We start from the raw sequence: 17,720 nt of genomic DNA, 5'->3' as shown, positions 1-17,720 counted from the left end.
ATGGAGCTAATTTTTGGGACTAAAAGTTGTATGATTTCCTTCAAGTACTGTTGTACCCTTTTCTATGGTTTTTGCTAGACTAGTCCAGCACAAGGGTAGTAGCAGGGGCCGGCCAATAGATAAACAGCTTGATCGCGTGGTAAACTAAGGGTCCAGAACATAACCATACATAAATAAAATATCAAGACCATATCAAAGCATATTGAAAACTTGAAACTGGATTCCGTCTATAGACGGAGGATGGACGAAAAGTGAATGCAACAGCTTGCTGGGACTAAAATCCCAGAAAATCCCAGAGAATCCCCCTTAGAATGAAACGGGACTCACCTTAAAGAGGCGGAAAGCCTCCCAATATTCCTGAGACTCGTGTTTGTTCCCGAAGCGGTCAAAGACGAAGCATTTATGAGAATGTTATTGAAAAAGATGGCCCCCAAATGAAACAAGTACATACAATTCCAATTCAGAAAATGTTGGCAAATACCACAGGAAATGGTTCAGTACTTGAAGGAAATACCTGATGTATTAAGAGGACAGGGTGGGAGTTGTGAAAGGTACCTTTTTGGTATTAGTTGGCGGTTTTCTGGTAGCCATTGCACCGGTATTTGCAAGCTGCGCTTTCGTTTTGGCGGCAGAAACATCCAACAGTTCAGTGTCTGGAACTTCCTCCAAATTGATTTGACTATTTACAACGTGACCATTTTCTTGTTGGACAACTTTCTCTTCCTCTACAATAAATAGATTATTGTTTCGATAAAGTTTAGTAAAACTATCAATTCTACAGTACATCTATGCAGCTTTCTCAACATTTCAGTCCATTATGTATCAGCATCTGTTTTGACATTGACAGTTTAACAAATGACTGAAATTTAAGTCGAAACCACGGCTTTTCAGTACTAAGTAAAAGCAATAACATCTAAATGTAGAGGACATAAACTCAATTCAGTAGAAACGCCGTGCCAACATGCTTCGTGAATCTCATTTTGACCAGAAAGCAGTCGGTATTTGCTGAAAAGAGTATATGTTTGTCTAAACTTACAACATAGACGTAATATACTGTCTCATCTCGAGTATAATTAGATTGAATTAAATTAAGAAGCAAGCCATGCCACTACCACCACGAGAACAGCAAACATTCACACACATGTCTAAACTACAACTTTTTAAATCTAAAATATCTCATGCTTACAAATATGCCCATTGTCAATTCAAGCAATTTTCATTGAATTTTTTTCAGTTTCATTAGGAATGATTTCTAACCACTGAGAATGTGATAATTCGGCATCTCTAAAGGATATCCTTAACCAATATATTAGTTCAACAAGTTCATTACTTGCTTCGGACCACGAGGGATTTGCTAAAGGGAGAGTGCACAGTACGTAGATATACCGGTAATTGTCGAAAGGGAGCCAATTACATCATTTTAATGTTCATACACCATGCAAATCATAATACGTTATGGACATACAATCTCACCTGGGCTCATATCAAGCTCCGACTCAGACGAAGCTTCCGATAAGTAATCAGGAACTAACTGCTGTATAGCAGTCACTGTAATGCATGAGAGAATCAAGGAATCGTTTCAGTAAAAATCTCATAACACAAACATTCATCTAGTTTACATACAACTACATATTCACACTAGACGTAATAAGTTACATTCATGTTTATGCAGATTTAGTTCAGGAAAAGATTTCATGATTTGTCCTTGGATGAAACCTATCAATTTGATATCGCTGAATGAATCTTGTGCAAATTATGAATGTAAGATATTATCGAAAAAATCAAGAAAATCAAAAATGTCTGATTGATACTCGCTGTTATGTTTAAAACATGCGTAGATTCCTGAATTATTTTTTGGGAAATCTGTTCAAGATTTCAATATGAACATGCAAAATGGGGGCCAATTTTAACCAAAGGATTAAGATCACCGATGATTCTCAATTACACTTAAAAACCTCAGAATGATTACATAACACTTGTATGCAGATACCGTAATGGCTTCAGTATTAAATGTACAGCAAAGCCAAGCCAGTAATTTTTACAAGAGCTGAAAAAGTGATGTTTTCGTCAAGGGTATAGCAACGCTGAATGGGTGACTTTTTCTATAAACACTGCATTATCGTGTTAACCAAGCGTTCAGTGTTCCGTGAATATTTACCAAAGCAACGATTGAGCAAAATAATCAATTTGGAAAAGAGAAAAAAAAACAAACCTATAAATAATTGCAGTTCGACGCAATTTGATACCATTAACATGTCAATGCAATTACACAGCGTATGTCTCGGGATGAAATACAAAGATTTCAAAGGGTTCAGCCCATTTTAAATATTCTACAATGCACCTTGTTAATACACACCTCACATACACGGCAGGAATAAATCTTAGTATCGGTAAATACTTCAACGATTTAAGAGATGCACTGACATGCTTTTTACTAAATGACCTAGATTGAAATGTTTTGAGCAAAAGCTGAATTATTTTCTAAGCAAATATTCTAATGTGTGAATATAACCGCGTTCATACCTTTGATGACACTCTGAATTGATGGAGTGACATCGATACGATGTCCATCTTTGACACTTAATTCCTTAGGAATAGCCACAGGAATACCAGCAGCCTTTTGAGCTTCCGCTAGGTTCTTTTCCAGCTCAAAGATCTGTAATCGAACAAGATCGCATATTTACTGAAGTGGTCCAACAGCCATTGCAAATATTTAGATTTCCGGGTAACTTGAGTACTTACCCTGTCTTTGAGAGATTTCACTAATTGATTATATTGTTGGTCCCTTTCAGATTGTACCTGCATAAATGCTTCCCTTTCTTGTAGTAAATCCTTTTCCCTGTAAGCATCATCACATTTAAGCAGTTATATTTCAAGTTTATGGTCATTAGATTCGTAGAGTAGCCGTGTTAACCGGGGGTAGGATAAATACGAGACGAATAGCACTTTATAGGTTAACTACTTTATTTGATGCACAAGCTTTCGCCACTAGTGTATAGTAGCTTCATTGGATGAATCTGATGAAGCTACCATACACTAGTAATGAAAGCTCATGTATCAAATAAAATAGTTAACCCATGTAGTACTACTTGTCTAGTTGTATCATTTTCATGATCAATGAAACTTCTACAATAATATCTCTTAGATTAACCTTTTTTTTACCTTTGTTGATAATCTTTAATCAGTTTCTTCGCTTTATGATATTTCTTTTCTAAAGCTCCATATTCATTCTGCATTTTCTTCTCCAACATTATGTACTGACCTTGTGACCCTTCCAGCAGGTCCTGAAAGAATAATACCAAGATGCATACTATAACAAAAATTGAATAACAGAATACCCGTAATCAAAATGCACTGAAAATAATAGATTGGATGCGTAATTGTAAGCTGTTATTATGAATAAATATCCAGTAACATTTACAGGTTATTGTAGTGTAAAACTAAATAAAATAGTCTCAATGAAACAACTATTACTTTAGAATTAACATTCTTGCATGTGAGGATTGCAAAAAAAGTACATAGGGAAGTGATGAGAACTTTCAAACTATCAGATATAACTCTGTTACACACTGCAAACACATAACAAGCTACAAATTCTTAAGATGGAAATTTCGAGATGGTTTGATGGTGCAAATTGAGAACTATTAGAAAGATATAACACTGAACTAGAGAGAAAATGGCAGCCTGGTCTAATCCAAGGGTTTTTCATTAATGAATTAAATGAATCAGAAGGCAAGCTGGCAAGTTCTTCAATTTTTAGGAAAATGCAAAACTAAACCTGTCCAGTTTACTGACACAGTCACTAAGTCAGTTCTCACAGGATCATGACTGTGATTTTATTAGTTTCACGATAGGATATTTTCATGGTAAGCCATAGGCCTATCCATTTATAAAATATCACCACCGACCACAAACAATTTGCAGAGGGATGTAGGCCGATTAATTTGCCATGGATCTCGTGGAACCTCACATTCCAGGGCAGTGTACTGATGAGTTGATTTGGAGTGAGTTAATTCTTAGAATTTTGTCTGGCCCACGAGGTAAAAAGAGAAGATCCACTCAATAGACATTGCTTATGCAAAAGTACCTAGTTTCCACGCACACAGCCATCTAATCACCGCCCAAAAAAAATCAAAAGTTTTGATGCGGGCAATCTGATTTCTTGGGTTGAGCAAATTGAAAAGGTTATCCTTATTCCACATTAAGAAGAGAATGAATGAATGAATCTATTAAATGTAAACCTCTCCCGATTAAACATGCGACGGAAGTAGAAATTCTATCTAGCGTGCATTCAATTCTACCATAGCACCGCAGGATATAACAGGACAGGTATTGTTATATACATCAAAAAAGATGTTATCCACAATGAAAGAAGGATGAAGAATCTGCACTCATGTGTACACGTGTATTAAGGAAAAAGCGGAAAATATTCACTTCGTACTACTAATTGAGGGATGACGTGTGCCCAGATGATTGTAATAAATGGCGGCAGTTGATGATTTCTTAAGACTCACCACTTGATTTTTTAAGGTTTTCTCCCCTTCCTGAATGCGACAAACAGAGAGAAACAAAGCACATGAAATAACAACGTGCAGTTAAACCTAGAAGTAATCGATACAACTCGCCAAAAAATAGGCTTAAATCCTATGACTAGTTATATATTGAGGCACGGTATGTAAATCTGAGCTTTTCGACTGTAAAAGACCCTCCCTGTCTTTTAGGATACTGGAAAGTAAATCGTTTCTACAATGTCTAACATTAAATCTGAGCTTTTCGACTGTAAAAGACCCTCCCTGTCTTTTAGGATACTGGAAAGTAAATCGTTTCTACAATGTCTAACATTCTGATGGTCTTAGTAATAGTTTTTTTAAGACCCCCAAACATAGGACAAATCAAGTAAAAGAACTGAATTTGAAAGGAACTGCATTCTCATCAACACGACATGCTTTTAATGTCATCCATTAAATATTTGGAAGCTTACGTATGCATCGGCAAATGTGCGCATTCATTTTACCTGGTATTCAGCCATTTGTTTCGTGGAGTTCTGCAGATTAAGTTCAGTATCGCGCATTCTCTTCGACAAATCCTCGCATTTCTTTTCAAGATTCTTCTTCTGCACTTCGATATTATCCAATAAAATAAGCTGCAATTCGATAGATATATTCATAACGTACATGCATTGCATACTGACAGCAGTAAGCGGCTGCAAGATATTAATGTCACATGCACGATTATCATATATTATATGTATAAGAAGTAGCATAGATCCCAATTTGAAATTAAGCACCGCAAAATTTATTGAGAAATTTTTTGCCACATGCTACGTATTTTGCTCGATAACTTCTGAAGCTTTTACATGGGAGCAAATTCGCTATATATCACTATGACTTACTCTAGCTTTAAGTTTGGCAACTTCTGCCTCGGCGACTGCGTTTTTGTATTGCGCCTCTTTGAGCTTGATGAATAGCACCTGAGCATCCATATCAGGAGTGATAGATTCGCTGCTGCTCTCTTCGAGGTCGAAAACCTCAATATTGTTCCCCGATACTCCGTCAACCGGCGATATATCCTCCATTGAATTTTCGATGGGTGCATCCTCGGGTGAAACTTCTGGTTCTCGAATCTATAATCCCAATGATGAACATGAATAGGAACTATTAGTACAACTAGGGGTCCATGCATGCCACACTCAATTAAAGCGTCTTCAAAACTTCCAAAAATAACTGGACTTTCAAGGACAGCCAATGGATGAAAAAGGAACGCAATAGTTTGTTGGCTAAGTTTTTTTCAAATTTTTGAATTACCAATTGATGATCAGGGAAACTGAATCTTATTAAAACCTATTGACTTGAACAGTTTTCCAAGATAACCACTGGTGATGATTGCAGTGTATAGTTACTAGTAGGACAGATATTGAGGATCTTGTGATGGGAAAATTGGAAACTTCAAAGAGGAAGTGGTTTACCGACTTGAATTCAGGAGAACTTTCTCAATTTCTAAAGAGTACAGAAGAATAGTTTTAACGTGTACCTCGCTAGCTTCTCGCTCCATTTCTAATCGTTCCTGTTGTTCCTGTTGTAGTTGTTGTTTTTGCTGTAGTTCCTCTTCTTCACGACGGAGTTCCTGACGTATTTCATGTTGACGTTCTTGCTCGCGGCGTCGCACCACCTGACGTTGTTTGTCCTGATCGAGCGATTGTTGTATGAGTCGCGCGACCTCGCTCTTTTCCGGATTCTTCTCGCGCCCGATGAGGAAACTATAATCGAAATCGCGGAAAAAAAATGAAAATAATTCTCTTCGTTATGAAGGAGAATGAATCAGAATGGTGATATTGAACTCTCGAAAAAATAACACAAGCAAAAATTACACATGTAAGTACTATACAATGGTATATGCGGAATTCAGAAAAAAGTCCAACTTATGATACCACAATAATTCCAGTTCCAAAATTCAGCCACGTCTAAATTACCAGCATAACTATTACTCTTTAACCCTGTTTTTCATTTATTTCATTGTCAGCTTCTGTATTACATTCGCTGTACGGAGTTTCGTCATTAAATTAATTCATCTCTACCATCTGCTAATAATGTGCTACGGTTTATCACTAATTTGTCATTATTTCCACTTTTCTAACTAACGTGACTCAATTTTTCATCAGTTTTATTCGAAGTTTACGGAAAAAAGTTGAATTCCAATCGCGTATCACATTTCTACTTTTACGCAACAAAAAAAAACAGGAAAATACCGCTTCACAATAATTGTATCGAGCACTACTATTATGTAAATATTTCTCCAGTAAGTGTGCTTTCAATGGGTAGACGCGGCGTTTTGCCCCGTAACTAATTGCAGCGTAAAGTGGAAAATACTCACCAAACTTTACCGCTCGTATTGCGTAGCACAGACGCTGCGTACGCCTGCGTTACACCGACCAAACTCTTTCCGTCCACTTCAATAATCTGGTCGTTGACAAAGATTCTGAAATTAGAGAAATCAGTGCAGATACTTCTAATCATTAGCTATGTCGGTCAAGTCGATACATTAGCTCTCAGGGGCACCCATATTCATACACAGCACTAATTAGAAATTATCAATTAACCTTCGGAATATCGATATAGTTCGACACAAATAATTTTTCAGATGTCTATAAATACTAATTATAATATACTATTGATATATACTCTATCTATTTCAAATCTTAGAATAGGGATTGTCCCCGTCATTTATTTAATTGGTAGATTTCGTTTGATTCATTTTGATTTGGTGTCCCTTTCAAACCCACCACACCTACCGGGATCGAAACCGGAGGTTTGATTTTGAAATTAGAAATCGAAGTACATATATACTGTATTTTAGCAGGGAAGATCTGGATGGGAAGCTAGAAATGAGTAATTGATGCGGCTCGCTTTTGTTTTTGAAGCTATTTACATGCATTTACTCAGTAATGCGTGGACAAGTATTACACTGATCACAAAAAGGCACTAAAGATTACTCTGCTATAGTACGGACAATATTTACTGCAGTCTGGACCAGCCCCTGCGCAGAAGACATACAACTAAATCAAATCGACATTCGTAGAAATCTATGAATCAACCATAATTTCAATAAGCTCTACTACTTATCTGGGCGTTGCCGTTGCTGTTATGATATGGACGTTTTATGAAACTGGTTCAAAAAGAACTCTTCAAAATGAAGAGCATATACATCACTGTACATCTATTATTCAGTCAGATGATTATTCGCATTCTAATGGAATAAGCCTAAACAGCTGTGAGTGTATTTAATGCATTACTACGCATCTATTCAGGGCATTATTCATAGACTAGAAAAGTACAGATGGATGCAACTATCTCATCTGCAGATCATGGCGCTAACAGTAAAACTTAACCCATCCTCGCCCGGTAGGGATTAGAACCTGATGGCATCGAGACTGCCAAACTGTTTGACTAGCCTGAGTTAGACAAGATGACATTACTGGCCTATCAGAAATCACATTTTATTTTAGCTTAGGTTTTCTCATTTACCGGTATAATTTATTCGTGAAATTTGCTTTAGCAATTATACAACAGGCAATCTGATCGGTGCGGTGCCACAAGTTTTCTTGCGGCAAACATGCGCACCAGGTCTAGTGCAGCAGGGTTATGTGCTGTGGCCATGTCTTGCGATGCCAGCAGGATTGAATCCCTGCCGAGGGAGGATGAACTTAACCTAACTCAGATTTCAGACTCAATAAAAAATCATTCAATTTCAAACTCATTTCCAGCTCACGATTCATTACATAGAAATCACTGCAGTAAATTACCTTCCATCTTTTTGTGCAGCACCACCTTCAGTGAGAGTTTTAATAAAAATACCGAGTTTCTCGAGACCAGCGTCTGCCCCGACACCCATTCCTATAATGCTTAATCCTAAACCTTCTGGTCCTACAACAGAATAAACGAAAGACATTTCAAAGAAATTTCAATAATCAACAATTTTAAAAATTTCAGCCTGGAACGATAAAAATATACCGTCACTACTAAAATCTGAATGCATTGTCAAAATAAAGATACTATTGATACTAGAAGATTTCCGGCATTAACGCTTCGACCTTCGTTGAGCAGATGACTTTTATCTTCGCAAACATCGTCTACGAGCAGCTCATCATCGTCGCCGTATTCAAACAAGATTTCAACGATATCAAAAATAGAAATCAGCGCTCGAACGACGGAGTGAACTGCGCGTTTAACGACCTGTATCCGTACTGATAATGCGACACGAGCTCATTCTCTCTGAGCGCGCCAGCGAATAAAAACAAAAGAAATTAATCATAGATACGAATCGGAAACGAATTAATCCTCGACAATCGTCTTCGAAACGGATCGAAAATCAATTCGCGCGATCTAAATTGAAACGGATATCTGATTGTTTCGTAGTATTGAAATTGAAGTTTTGATTCGTTTTTCGCGAAAGAATACTGCTAGTATCACATTAAGCGGTATTTGATTTTCCACGCTGGAAATCATGATACGTTTTTATCATCGGACGGCTGCGGAAACTCGTTTCGCATCGATCAATTATGAATTTTTCGTTCCTATTACGAATCGTGAGATAACACGTAGTGGCAACTTGTGCAGATGAGATATCGCGGCTACGGAGAGCGATCGTATGAATATGACGTACTATCCTCACCTTTCATAAGATCGACAGGGAATACATCCATGCGATCGATGCGTTTCTCCAGTTCATATTCAGCGGACGCGGCCACCGGATCAACATCTTCATTCCGTCTGTCGTATTCGTTCACTGAATACGTACTATACACCTGAAAATTGAATCAGAAACGTTCAAATCATTCATAACGAAGCCTTAAAGTTTGTACAGTATCTGCGAGTCAAGAAATCTCAAGCCAATCACAAACAGGGGTGAATCTAGAGGACAATTTTGAAGGACTTGTCACTACCCAAAAGGTGACTTTGATGCCCAAAAACGGCCATAGGCCTATTAGGTGTACTCTCGCACTGAAATGAACCAATTATCTTTTGTTGACAAAATGCAAAAGGGCGCTCAAAATTTTGATGGACTTCAACAGTCAAGTTTCATAAGTCCCCCTGGATCCACCCCTCATAGAACATCAAAACTAAGCCATCTTTATTTTTTTTTCTTCAACAAATCGAAATCAATCTACACTTTGCTTAATAAAACTTTGGTTGCGCTGTCTTCAAACATAGACCCGACTGACCCAAGGGTTTTACTAACAGTGTTCTTTTTGAGACAGTTATTTGCAACAAAAAGTTTATGTTGCAAATAACCGTCACACAAAGAAATTTTATCATAGACGATATAACACAGTTGACAGTGTTATGTCTCTCATGGGGGAAAACAGAGATACCATTGCAGTCGCTGACTTATAAACCTATTCAACTAATGTTGGAATGATATTTCCTAGTATTTTGAGCACTACAACTACGGAAAAATAATTTCAACTTTGATGTCATAACTTCTATGCATGTGCTTTAACGTTTCTATGTGAAAAATGGTTTGCATAAGAAAAGGGATCAAATTTGGCAAGTCAATCCGTAAATATGCTTTTTGCAAACTTTAACATATAGAATTATGAATAAAAGGCCCCATCTTCCTGAGAAATGAAACGGCAATGAAAGGGTTAATTGTCATTTTCGCGTCAAAATGACCATAAAATTCAATTTTCTAAATTGAAATAGGTGATGACAGCCCCGGCACAAGCGTGTTTTTGAAACTCCGGCGGTGATCCATTGAATTGTCTTCAGAACAGGGGTTCAATAAATTGATTAATCGACAATAGCTGTGGCATTTCTGTCATTTTGGTTATGCCTCCAGCCCCTTCAGGCGGGGAATCTTGTAGACATATTCAACCATCGCTTGGTGTCATGGCAGTTCTGTACGACTGCTCAGCAAATATATATATATATATCGCCAATATGAATAAATGACACTAGTTCAAACAAAGAATGAATGTTCATTGTGACCTAGAACAATTCAGCTATCTATTTTGCGGATTTGAGATGTTTAAAAATTTTCTCGCGTTTATGTAATATTCTAAAAGTTATTCGAGCAGGTTATAAATGAATGCAATTCATACATAGTTTTTACGATACGTGCCCGAAAACGATCCATCAAAAATTTCACTGTCATTCTGTCTCCGAAATGACGAGAAACGAACCGCCGTAGTACAATATACCGAAGCAGGAAATGTAGCATGATTTATTAGTCGCGAAATTATTTCAAATTCAAACGGTGTATTATCACTGTCAGCAAAAAGGGTTATTCTTGACAGTTCGAAAACGGTGTATCATTCCAGCTTTTCACGAGATGCGATCACAGGAGCCATGATCACATGATCACTTTTGTCGAATTAGAACCGGAAGCACTGTTTACACAGTTGCCCAATGGGCCTGTTTGGCCCGACCAAAAATGAGACCGATTGGGTCTGTGCTTAATCAGAGAGCGCTTTCATACGTAAATCACTCACTTGATATTAAACAATGCTTAAACAAAGCGAAGTGAGTAACATTTCGAACCAGTTAAAATTTGGTACGTTTTTGGTAGGGCCGAACAGACATGGGACCATTTTGCACCCATCTGAACGGTTGGCCCGGGCCAAAAAAAGGCTCGTGTGATCACAGCTATAACGAAATTCTCCTTCAATAGGTAGATGAATTACCACGAAGATTGAATTGAAGCCACTATCTCGAGAATGATTGATGTACCAGTCCATGTCACAAGCACATGAAGAACGCTTAGATACATTTTGTAAGTCTACATCATTTCCCGTGTATTCATCAATGCTCCATATTCTCTTCGCGATTTTGATGATGTTGGTTTTTCTAAAATTGTGAATTGTCTCAGCCAACACGGACCCCGGCGTATTAGCGATCTGTTGTCATGAACAGATTCGCTATCGTTATAAATCATCGGAAAATTTCTCCTCCGTATAGAATCAGCCAGACGGCCCCCAAGGCTCGCAATCGAGCCGCAATTCTCAAAACGCGTATTCGCTCTCGGTTGGCGAGTCTTACGTACATACGTTATCTCCAATCACAGGAAATATGTCGCGAGACGTCAGCAAATAGCTTTTACATTCGTACGTCATTGTTTCTGCGATGAAAGCTTTTTACAAATACACTAGAGCTTACCGGTAGGAAAAAACGTATAATGTGACATCTAAATGATCGACTCATGCTGACGAACAGTGTATAAACAGTGCATTGAAATCTAAGGCGCTTTAATTTTCTAATAGTATTTGAATTGTAATTGGAAAGGAATGGGCCAATTTAGATCATGCGGTAGTCAGCCGCCCTCCTGCCAGCACCTCAAGCGGGTCTGGGGCACTCGCCCAGAAAATTTTGACGAATTAGATGCTTTCTGGTGCATTCCGAGCACTTTTAACGCTGAAAATCAACACGGATTATTATGAAGAATTTTGTGTAAAATTGTTTTGCAATGTATGTTTTTGTTGACATGATATTGACCATGTTTTTGAAAAGTTTGGTCAGCCGAAAAAAGGGGGTGAGCGCTCCCTATGGAACAGCTGGTTGCGTGGTGTCCGAGGGGACATTCGACTTACCCGTATAGGAGCGTTACTGAAACGTATTTTCGTTGCTTTTTTCGTGCTTGGTAAGTATTCATGAGTATCATCTGGAGGTAGTCCACTAATGTCGTAAAAGAAATTGCCATCTTCTAGTATATGAACACCATCCTCAACTGAAAAAAGCAATTCAAACATTACAGATCATCTTAACTCCATATATTTTTCCAAACATTCATAAAGACTAGTAGTTCTGAATCTTTGATGTTTCCTAATTAATAAGCATTATTAGCAAACATTGTTTTCCTAAATTAGAAAATTTTTGATAATGCTAGTGAAATAGGCGCAATACAAGTGTAACAATAACTATTATCTATTATTACTAATCGATCTTAATTTCTTCACTCCCGATTTTATTTCGTTTTAAAGTTAATGACCTCGGCAAACTCAAGTGTTGACCTAAAAATTTATTTTAGGCAAGGTCATTATCATCTTCAGCATACGATGGGTGGTGGATGACAGCTGAAATTCAATTCTGTCGGACTTAATTGACAGTCAAGTACTGTAGAATTGAATCTATGTCGAATGAGAAGAGTGGTATGAGTTCATTTGCCACGATTCAGTTATATTAAATGACAGTTGTGGCGCTCGACAAGATTTGATTCCATCGCGAATAGCGAAGGGTGGTTACATTTACGCTACCGAGATACACGGATGGCATTTATCTTCACATGTATCTCGGCAAATAATGAGCGCGGCAAGGTCGGCAAGGTCATCAATGTCAAGAATTTATAACCGATCCATTTGGGAATCGCACTGATTATGACCCCGCGGTTAATAAATCATAACGCTCGCAGAATTTTGATCAACTTTTGATGGAAACTGCCCGACTGCCGCTTACAATTCAAACAAAGCACGGACCGTAAATTTCTACATCGATTTATTCTGCTCTAAGTCCACGGGCCAGTTTGGATGTAAGTCATGACTGGGGCCCAGTTGCACAGACATGCCTTAGTCCAAAAGTGGGCTCTAATCTTAAGACTGGTCTTAACATGTTAGATTGGCTATTGAACTAAGTTGGTCTTAGACTGGTCTGAAGCCTTAAGTCATGGCTTTGACTTAACACTAGTCTAAAACCAACTTAGTTCTATAGCCAATCTAACAATTTAAGGCTGGTCTTATGATTTAAGACCATTTTTGGACTTAAGTCTTGACTGTGCAACTGGCCCCTGGTCACTAATATTTTTTCAGTCACAATGAAGACTTACTGGTATCTTTCTGTTACCGAGGCCAAGTCTTCTGGGCTGTACTAATACAAGGCCCGAAAACTAGAGCCGTCAATTCATCATTACGCCGAATGCTTCGAAAGTGATCCGTTCAATAAATATCATTTCCCATTCTCCAATTCGAGGATATTTGACTTCGATAAAACGGACGCCTGCTCGCGCGTGCTATGCATCGAATCATGCGAAACGGCTTTAGACGAAAAAGTAAGCGCGATGTAAACCGAACTGTATTTATTATATTATTACACTTATTCTGCGATCGAAATCAAACGATGAATTGAAGCATGACTACACATGATTGATATTACGAAAGCAATAAACAACAGCAACGACCACGATTATCAAATCAATACCGTACTTGGATCAGCAAATATAAACGACCCATTTTTTTCCGATTGCAAAATATCACAAATGAAACAATAGCCGCACTCAATCAATTCATGAAATTCCGCAAGCGCGTTAAACTTATCATCAAGTGGTTATCACCATTCTACAGAATTGATATTGTTCCGCCGTATAGGACGTTATGTGCTTCTCATACGGACTGGCGAATGCGTATCTCTTTATTTTGAACAAGAATTCATCAATAATTCGTCTGAACATGTTAAACGCAAGCACCGAGATATAGCGTGTGTCATGAAATAGAACATAACATAACGGTTATATAGTACAGTAAAAGTACAGTAGCAAGGGTGCATCTAGGAAAATTCGAAGGCCGGGTCCAGAAGAAGAGGCATTTCTTGGGTGAAGCAGCCAATTCAAAAGCCTTTTTTCGGGGTTCCTTCATTGATTGTAGATATTTCTGAGAGGATGAGGGTCAAATTTAAAGCTTTTAACGACCTCTGTCTTGACGAAAAGGGCAACCTCAATGGGAAGGCAGGGGTCCACACCACCTCCTAAATCCACCCCCGAGTAGTACAGTTTGGTACACTGTAATTTAATGCAAGGTAATCAGACACATATTTGCTTTATCCGGATCATCATCCACGACAATTCGCGTAATACTTTTAACCCTTTCACTACCTACCTTCCATTTCTTGTGGACCGAGAGGAAAACTGTGAATGTTTTCATCATCTCCATCCCCATCTTCTTGTTGTATATTGAGAGGTTCAGCAAGCTTTACTGCATCTGCATCATCCTCCTCATCGTCATCACTACAAATATACGGAAATGATAGGAAACATTAGACACATCGATAGGTATATACATTAGATATACCTATACGTCAAGGTGGCCAGATATACAATATATCCAGGGATATATATATATATTTCATCTGACCAAAGCAGCAACAATGATAAAGGTAAGGAATATCTCATCGGTGGAATAAACATCAGTAAAAGATTTTCTATTCTGCATTCAAAACATTCAGTACAATATTCCAAATTTGAAAGGCAAATCTCGTTGAATATACTCTGTAAAAGATTCCATAAACATTGTCTATGAGAATGAACTAGGGGTCCAGGGCCATCACTTCATTAGCTAGATATTCATAACACTTTTTTCTCAGCCGACGGACGAGATGCAACAGAATGTATATACGCGAAGGTGATGGCGAGACGTTAGAACCTTCTTTATTTGGTTGAAAATAATGAATCAATACGTTAACGCGAAGGGGGAGGGGGGTTCTTGTCGAGTATACTCACACAGCTACGATCACGCGGCAAGCAAACGGAAAACAGACTGCGAACAAATATGGATGTACATTATACAACGATTGTCGTTTACGCAAAGAACAGGCCATTTGTCGGAATGTCGTATAGAAAAACAAACGTCGCTGCGTTTTTGAACGGCGCGATTCATTTGTAAATAATCCTCGCGCCCCAAAACGATTTCTAAACTGCGAATTCCGATATTCCAGAAGTAACCGTAAAGCGCGAAGCCTAGATAATCGCTTCACAAATCCGGACTGTTAACTGATAAATCCGTACTATTCCTGAAACACGAGTATTTTCGTTCCCCGGGAGAGAGAGAAAGAGCTGCACCCGGAATACAACGGAGTCCATATGTATACGCGTTATGTACGTATATCTACCTGCTGTTAAGAAGCGTCTGACTATAGACTCGGCTTTCTAGAGGCGTTAATACGTGTATCCTATCGTATCTCGCAAACACCGGAACTCGATGCGGTTTAATGGGGGAAATGCGGGGGATAAGATGTCGACATCTCGCGATAAATACCCCCTGTCTAAAAATGCTAACTAAATCAAACTCGCATATCGTATTCGATATCACTAATCGTTATGATATTTGAAATATCATCGTTACTCATACACGAGGAGATATGATTTCAGAACCCTCCTCGCTCCTCTTGACGAGTGGAAACAAGACCGAGAACGTTCGTAAGATAAGCAAAATACTCCCCCCCCACGCACGTAAAAACCACGTTACGTATATACATATACATTTCATAAACTAATCGTAAATCTTTTTCGTATCGTTTAACACTCACACATCTATTAGTTATTTTCGATGAAGTGCCAAAGTTTTTTATAAAGGAGAACTCGAATTGCGTATATAACAAATTGAATTCGAATTCCTAATTCTGTCAGAACATCGATACGAACATCGATACGAACATCGATATACAATTTTTCATCATCAAATTATTCATAAGCCGAACTCGCGACTCGAGCGTTGGTCATAATTCGACGATAAAAGGTCTCTTCTGTTTCCGAAAGGCTGAATAAAAACGCGCATACGAATCTCGTTACCGCCGCCGCCGCCGGTACGAAAACCTATAAATATTTTTCAAAACCATATTCGTCTCGTTCTTTGTTTTGGAGTAATTTACGAGCGCGTTCAAGAAAGCAGCCCTCTCTGTTTATTAGATAGCAAAATGAATAATCGATATATTCATACATGTACGGGATATAAACATCTCATCAAGACAAAATGAAGGCCAATAATCTCACATTCTAATAATGTCTCATATAATGCAGATACTTGTCGTATAATTGATCGATCTACGATATTAAATTTCTTCCAAGAGTTTTTGGTGTAGGCCTACAACTAGAAAAGGAAGTTAGCGACATCGAGACGCCAAAAGCCTGAAGCGCTTGAGTTCGATATCTTTTGATTAGCTTCTTACTCGCTACCAGAGGAAATAAACAAAACTTCGCTTCCAGTATTGGTTTAGACCCATTAGCTAGTCTTGGATTGGATTTGACAATTTTTGAACATATGGCAAATATATAATTCTATACATAGACTGATTCATCGCTACCAAATATGGTACGCATGGGGAACGGGGAAGCGATATGCTTGTATAGTATTGTTTTTACGAGTCCCTCGCTCGCGATGGAGATGAATTAAATTGAACGCCCCGGACACCAAAAACGGACATTAGCCTCGAATAACTAGAGAGAACATGTGGCAGCATAGGCAATGAGTACAGTAAGACATCTGATTCATCAATACACTGAAACATATACTACCAGCGGTATACCAATCCGCAAAACCAAAACCAGTCGCCTGGTTTCAGGCTACGTCGCGAATTCAATAACTTCGTAGAAATACGAAATGTAAAAACAGAAGAACAATTCCTATTCGAAGTCGAGACATGTTCCGTCTCAATATCAATTTCAAGATGAGAAGTTTGAAAGCGACGAAATATAATGACCTTGACCTTTTCCCCGATAAAAAGAACGGCGGATAGAACGGTTAGAGGTACAACTAACAGATATCGAAAGCGGAAACAACTGTTAGAGGTACCGGTATAAAGAACCGATATTGAAGGAAGCGGAAACTTCTGTTAATGTCTCATCCCTGCGGTTTACTTTCAGTCAGCTAAACAAATATCATTTCAAAAAGCCGAATGCCAAGGCTCACGATAATCACTGTTTATGAATACATCGATTACGATCACTCTAATTTTCTGAACTTATTTATGTAATAGAAGGAAAGTTATTGCCGCGGATTCAATCACCTAAACATATACGATTAAACCGCTGTGCCTAATAAGGCCAAAATGAAGTGTCTAGTCTAAATGTGATGCATCGGCGCAGGAAGCAAAAGGTCAGCCTATACATAGCTTAACAATAACAAATGATATCATTTATTTCAGTAACATGATTTGTCACGGCGCATGGATGAATTACCAATACATCGCCGAAAAATTGTTCCTTAAATGCCAGACAAAAAGAATCAAACGCGGCCGCGATCAAAGATTGATGCTCTTTTATCGATTGTACAGAAAATCATCGAAGGCGCTAAACGTTTTTATTCACCGTCAGTATTACGAGAAACCGACGATCAAAAAAACTCTGCGCGTATATTCAGAAATCCGAAATGCAATCGAACGCGGCAAAATCATATGGATAAGTCACTCGCGCCGAAGCCGACGGTAATTCAGGGCATTAACCGCCAACCGGAAGCCATTAATGCTCTG

General features: G+C 38.3%; 1 protein-coding gene across 8 annotated transcripts in view; it reads right to left on the bottom strand.

Annotated features, from left to right (window-relative positions):
- LOC141904968 (uncharacterized) overlaps positions 1–17,720 on the bottom strand; it is a 42,905-nt gene that overhangs the window by 7,398 nt on the left and 17,787 nt on the right. For 5 of the 8 annotated variants that reach the window (XM_074793628.1, XM_074793650.1, XM_074793677.1 and 2 more), the window contains exons 3-16: positions 14,357–14,484; positions 12,083–12,219; positions 9,169–9,301; positions 8,300–8,420; positions 6,871–6,975; positions 6,031–6,256; positions 5,393–5,623; positions 5,015–5,143; positions 4,515–4,544; positions 3,163–3,284; positions 2,743–2,839; positions 2,524–2,656; positions 1,474–1,548; positions 556–725 (exon numbers count right to left, since the gene is read on the bottom strand). In XM_074793628.1, the coding sequence (XP_074649729.1) occupies positions 556–725; positions 1,474–1,548; positions 2,524–2,656; positions 2,743–2,839; positions 3,163–3,284; positions 4,515–4,544; positions 5,015–5,143; positions 5,393–5,623; positions 6,031–6,256; positions 6,871–6,975; positions 8,300–8,420; positions 9,169–9,301; positions 12,083–12,219; positions 14,357–14,484 (1,837 nt within the window). The remainder of the gene's footprint in view (positions 1–555; positions 726–1,473; positions 1,549–2,523; positions 2,657–2,742; positions 2,840–3,162; positions 3,285–4,514; positions 4,545–5,014; positions 5,144–5,392; positions 5,624–6,030; positions 6,257–6,870; positions 6,976–8,299; positions 8,421–9,168; positions 9,302–12,082; positions 12,220–14,356; positions 14,485–17,720) is intronic. The other 3 variants (XM_074793660.1, XM_074793646.1, XM_074793668.1) reach the window with 3 other exon arrangements.

This window comes from Tubulanus polymorphus, chromosome 1 (assembly GCF_964204645.1).
Source record: "Tubulanus polymorphus chromosome 1, tnTubPoly1.2, whole genome shotgun sequence".
Taxonomy (NCBI): Eukaryota; Metazoa; Nemertea; class Palaeonemertea; order Tubulaniformes; family Tubulanidae; genus Tubulanus; species Tubulanus polymorphus.
The sequence above is the reverse complement of the archived record's forward strand: the minus strand, read 5'-3'. Positions and strand labels throughout refer to the sequence as shown.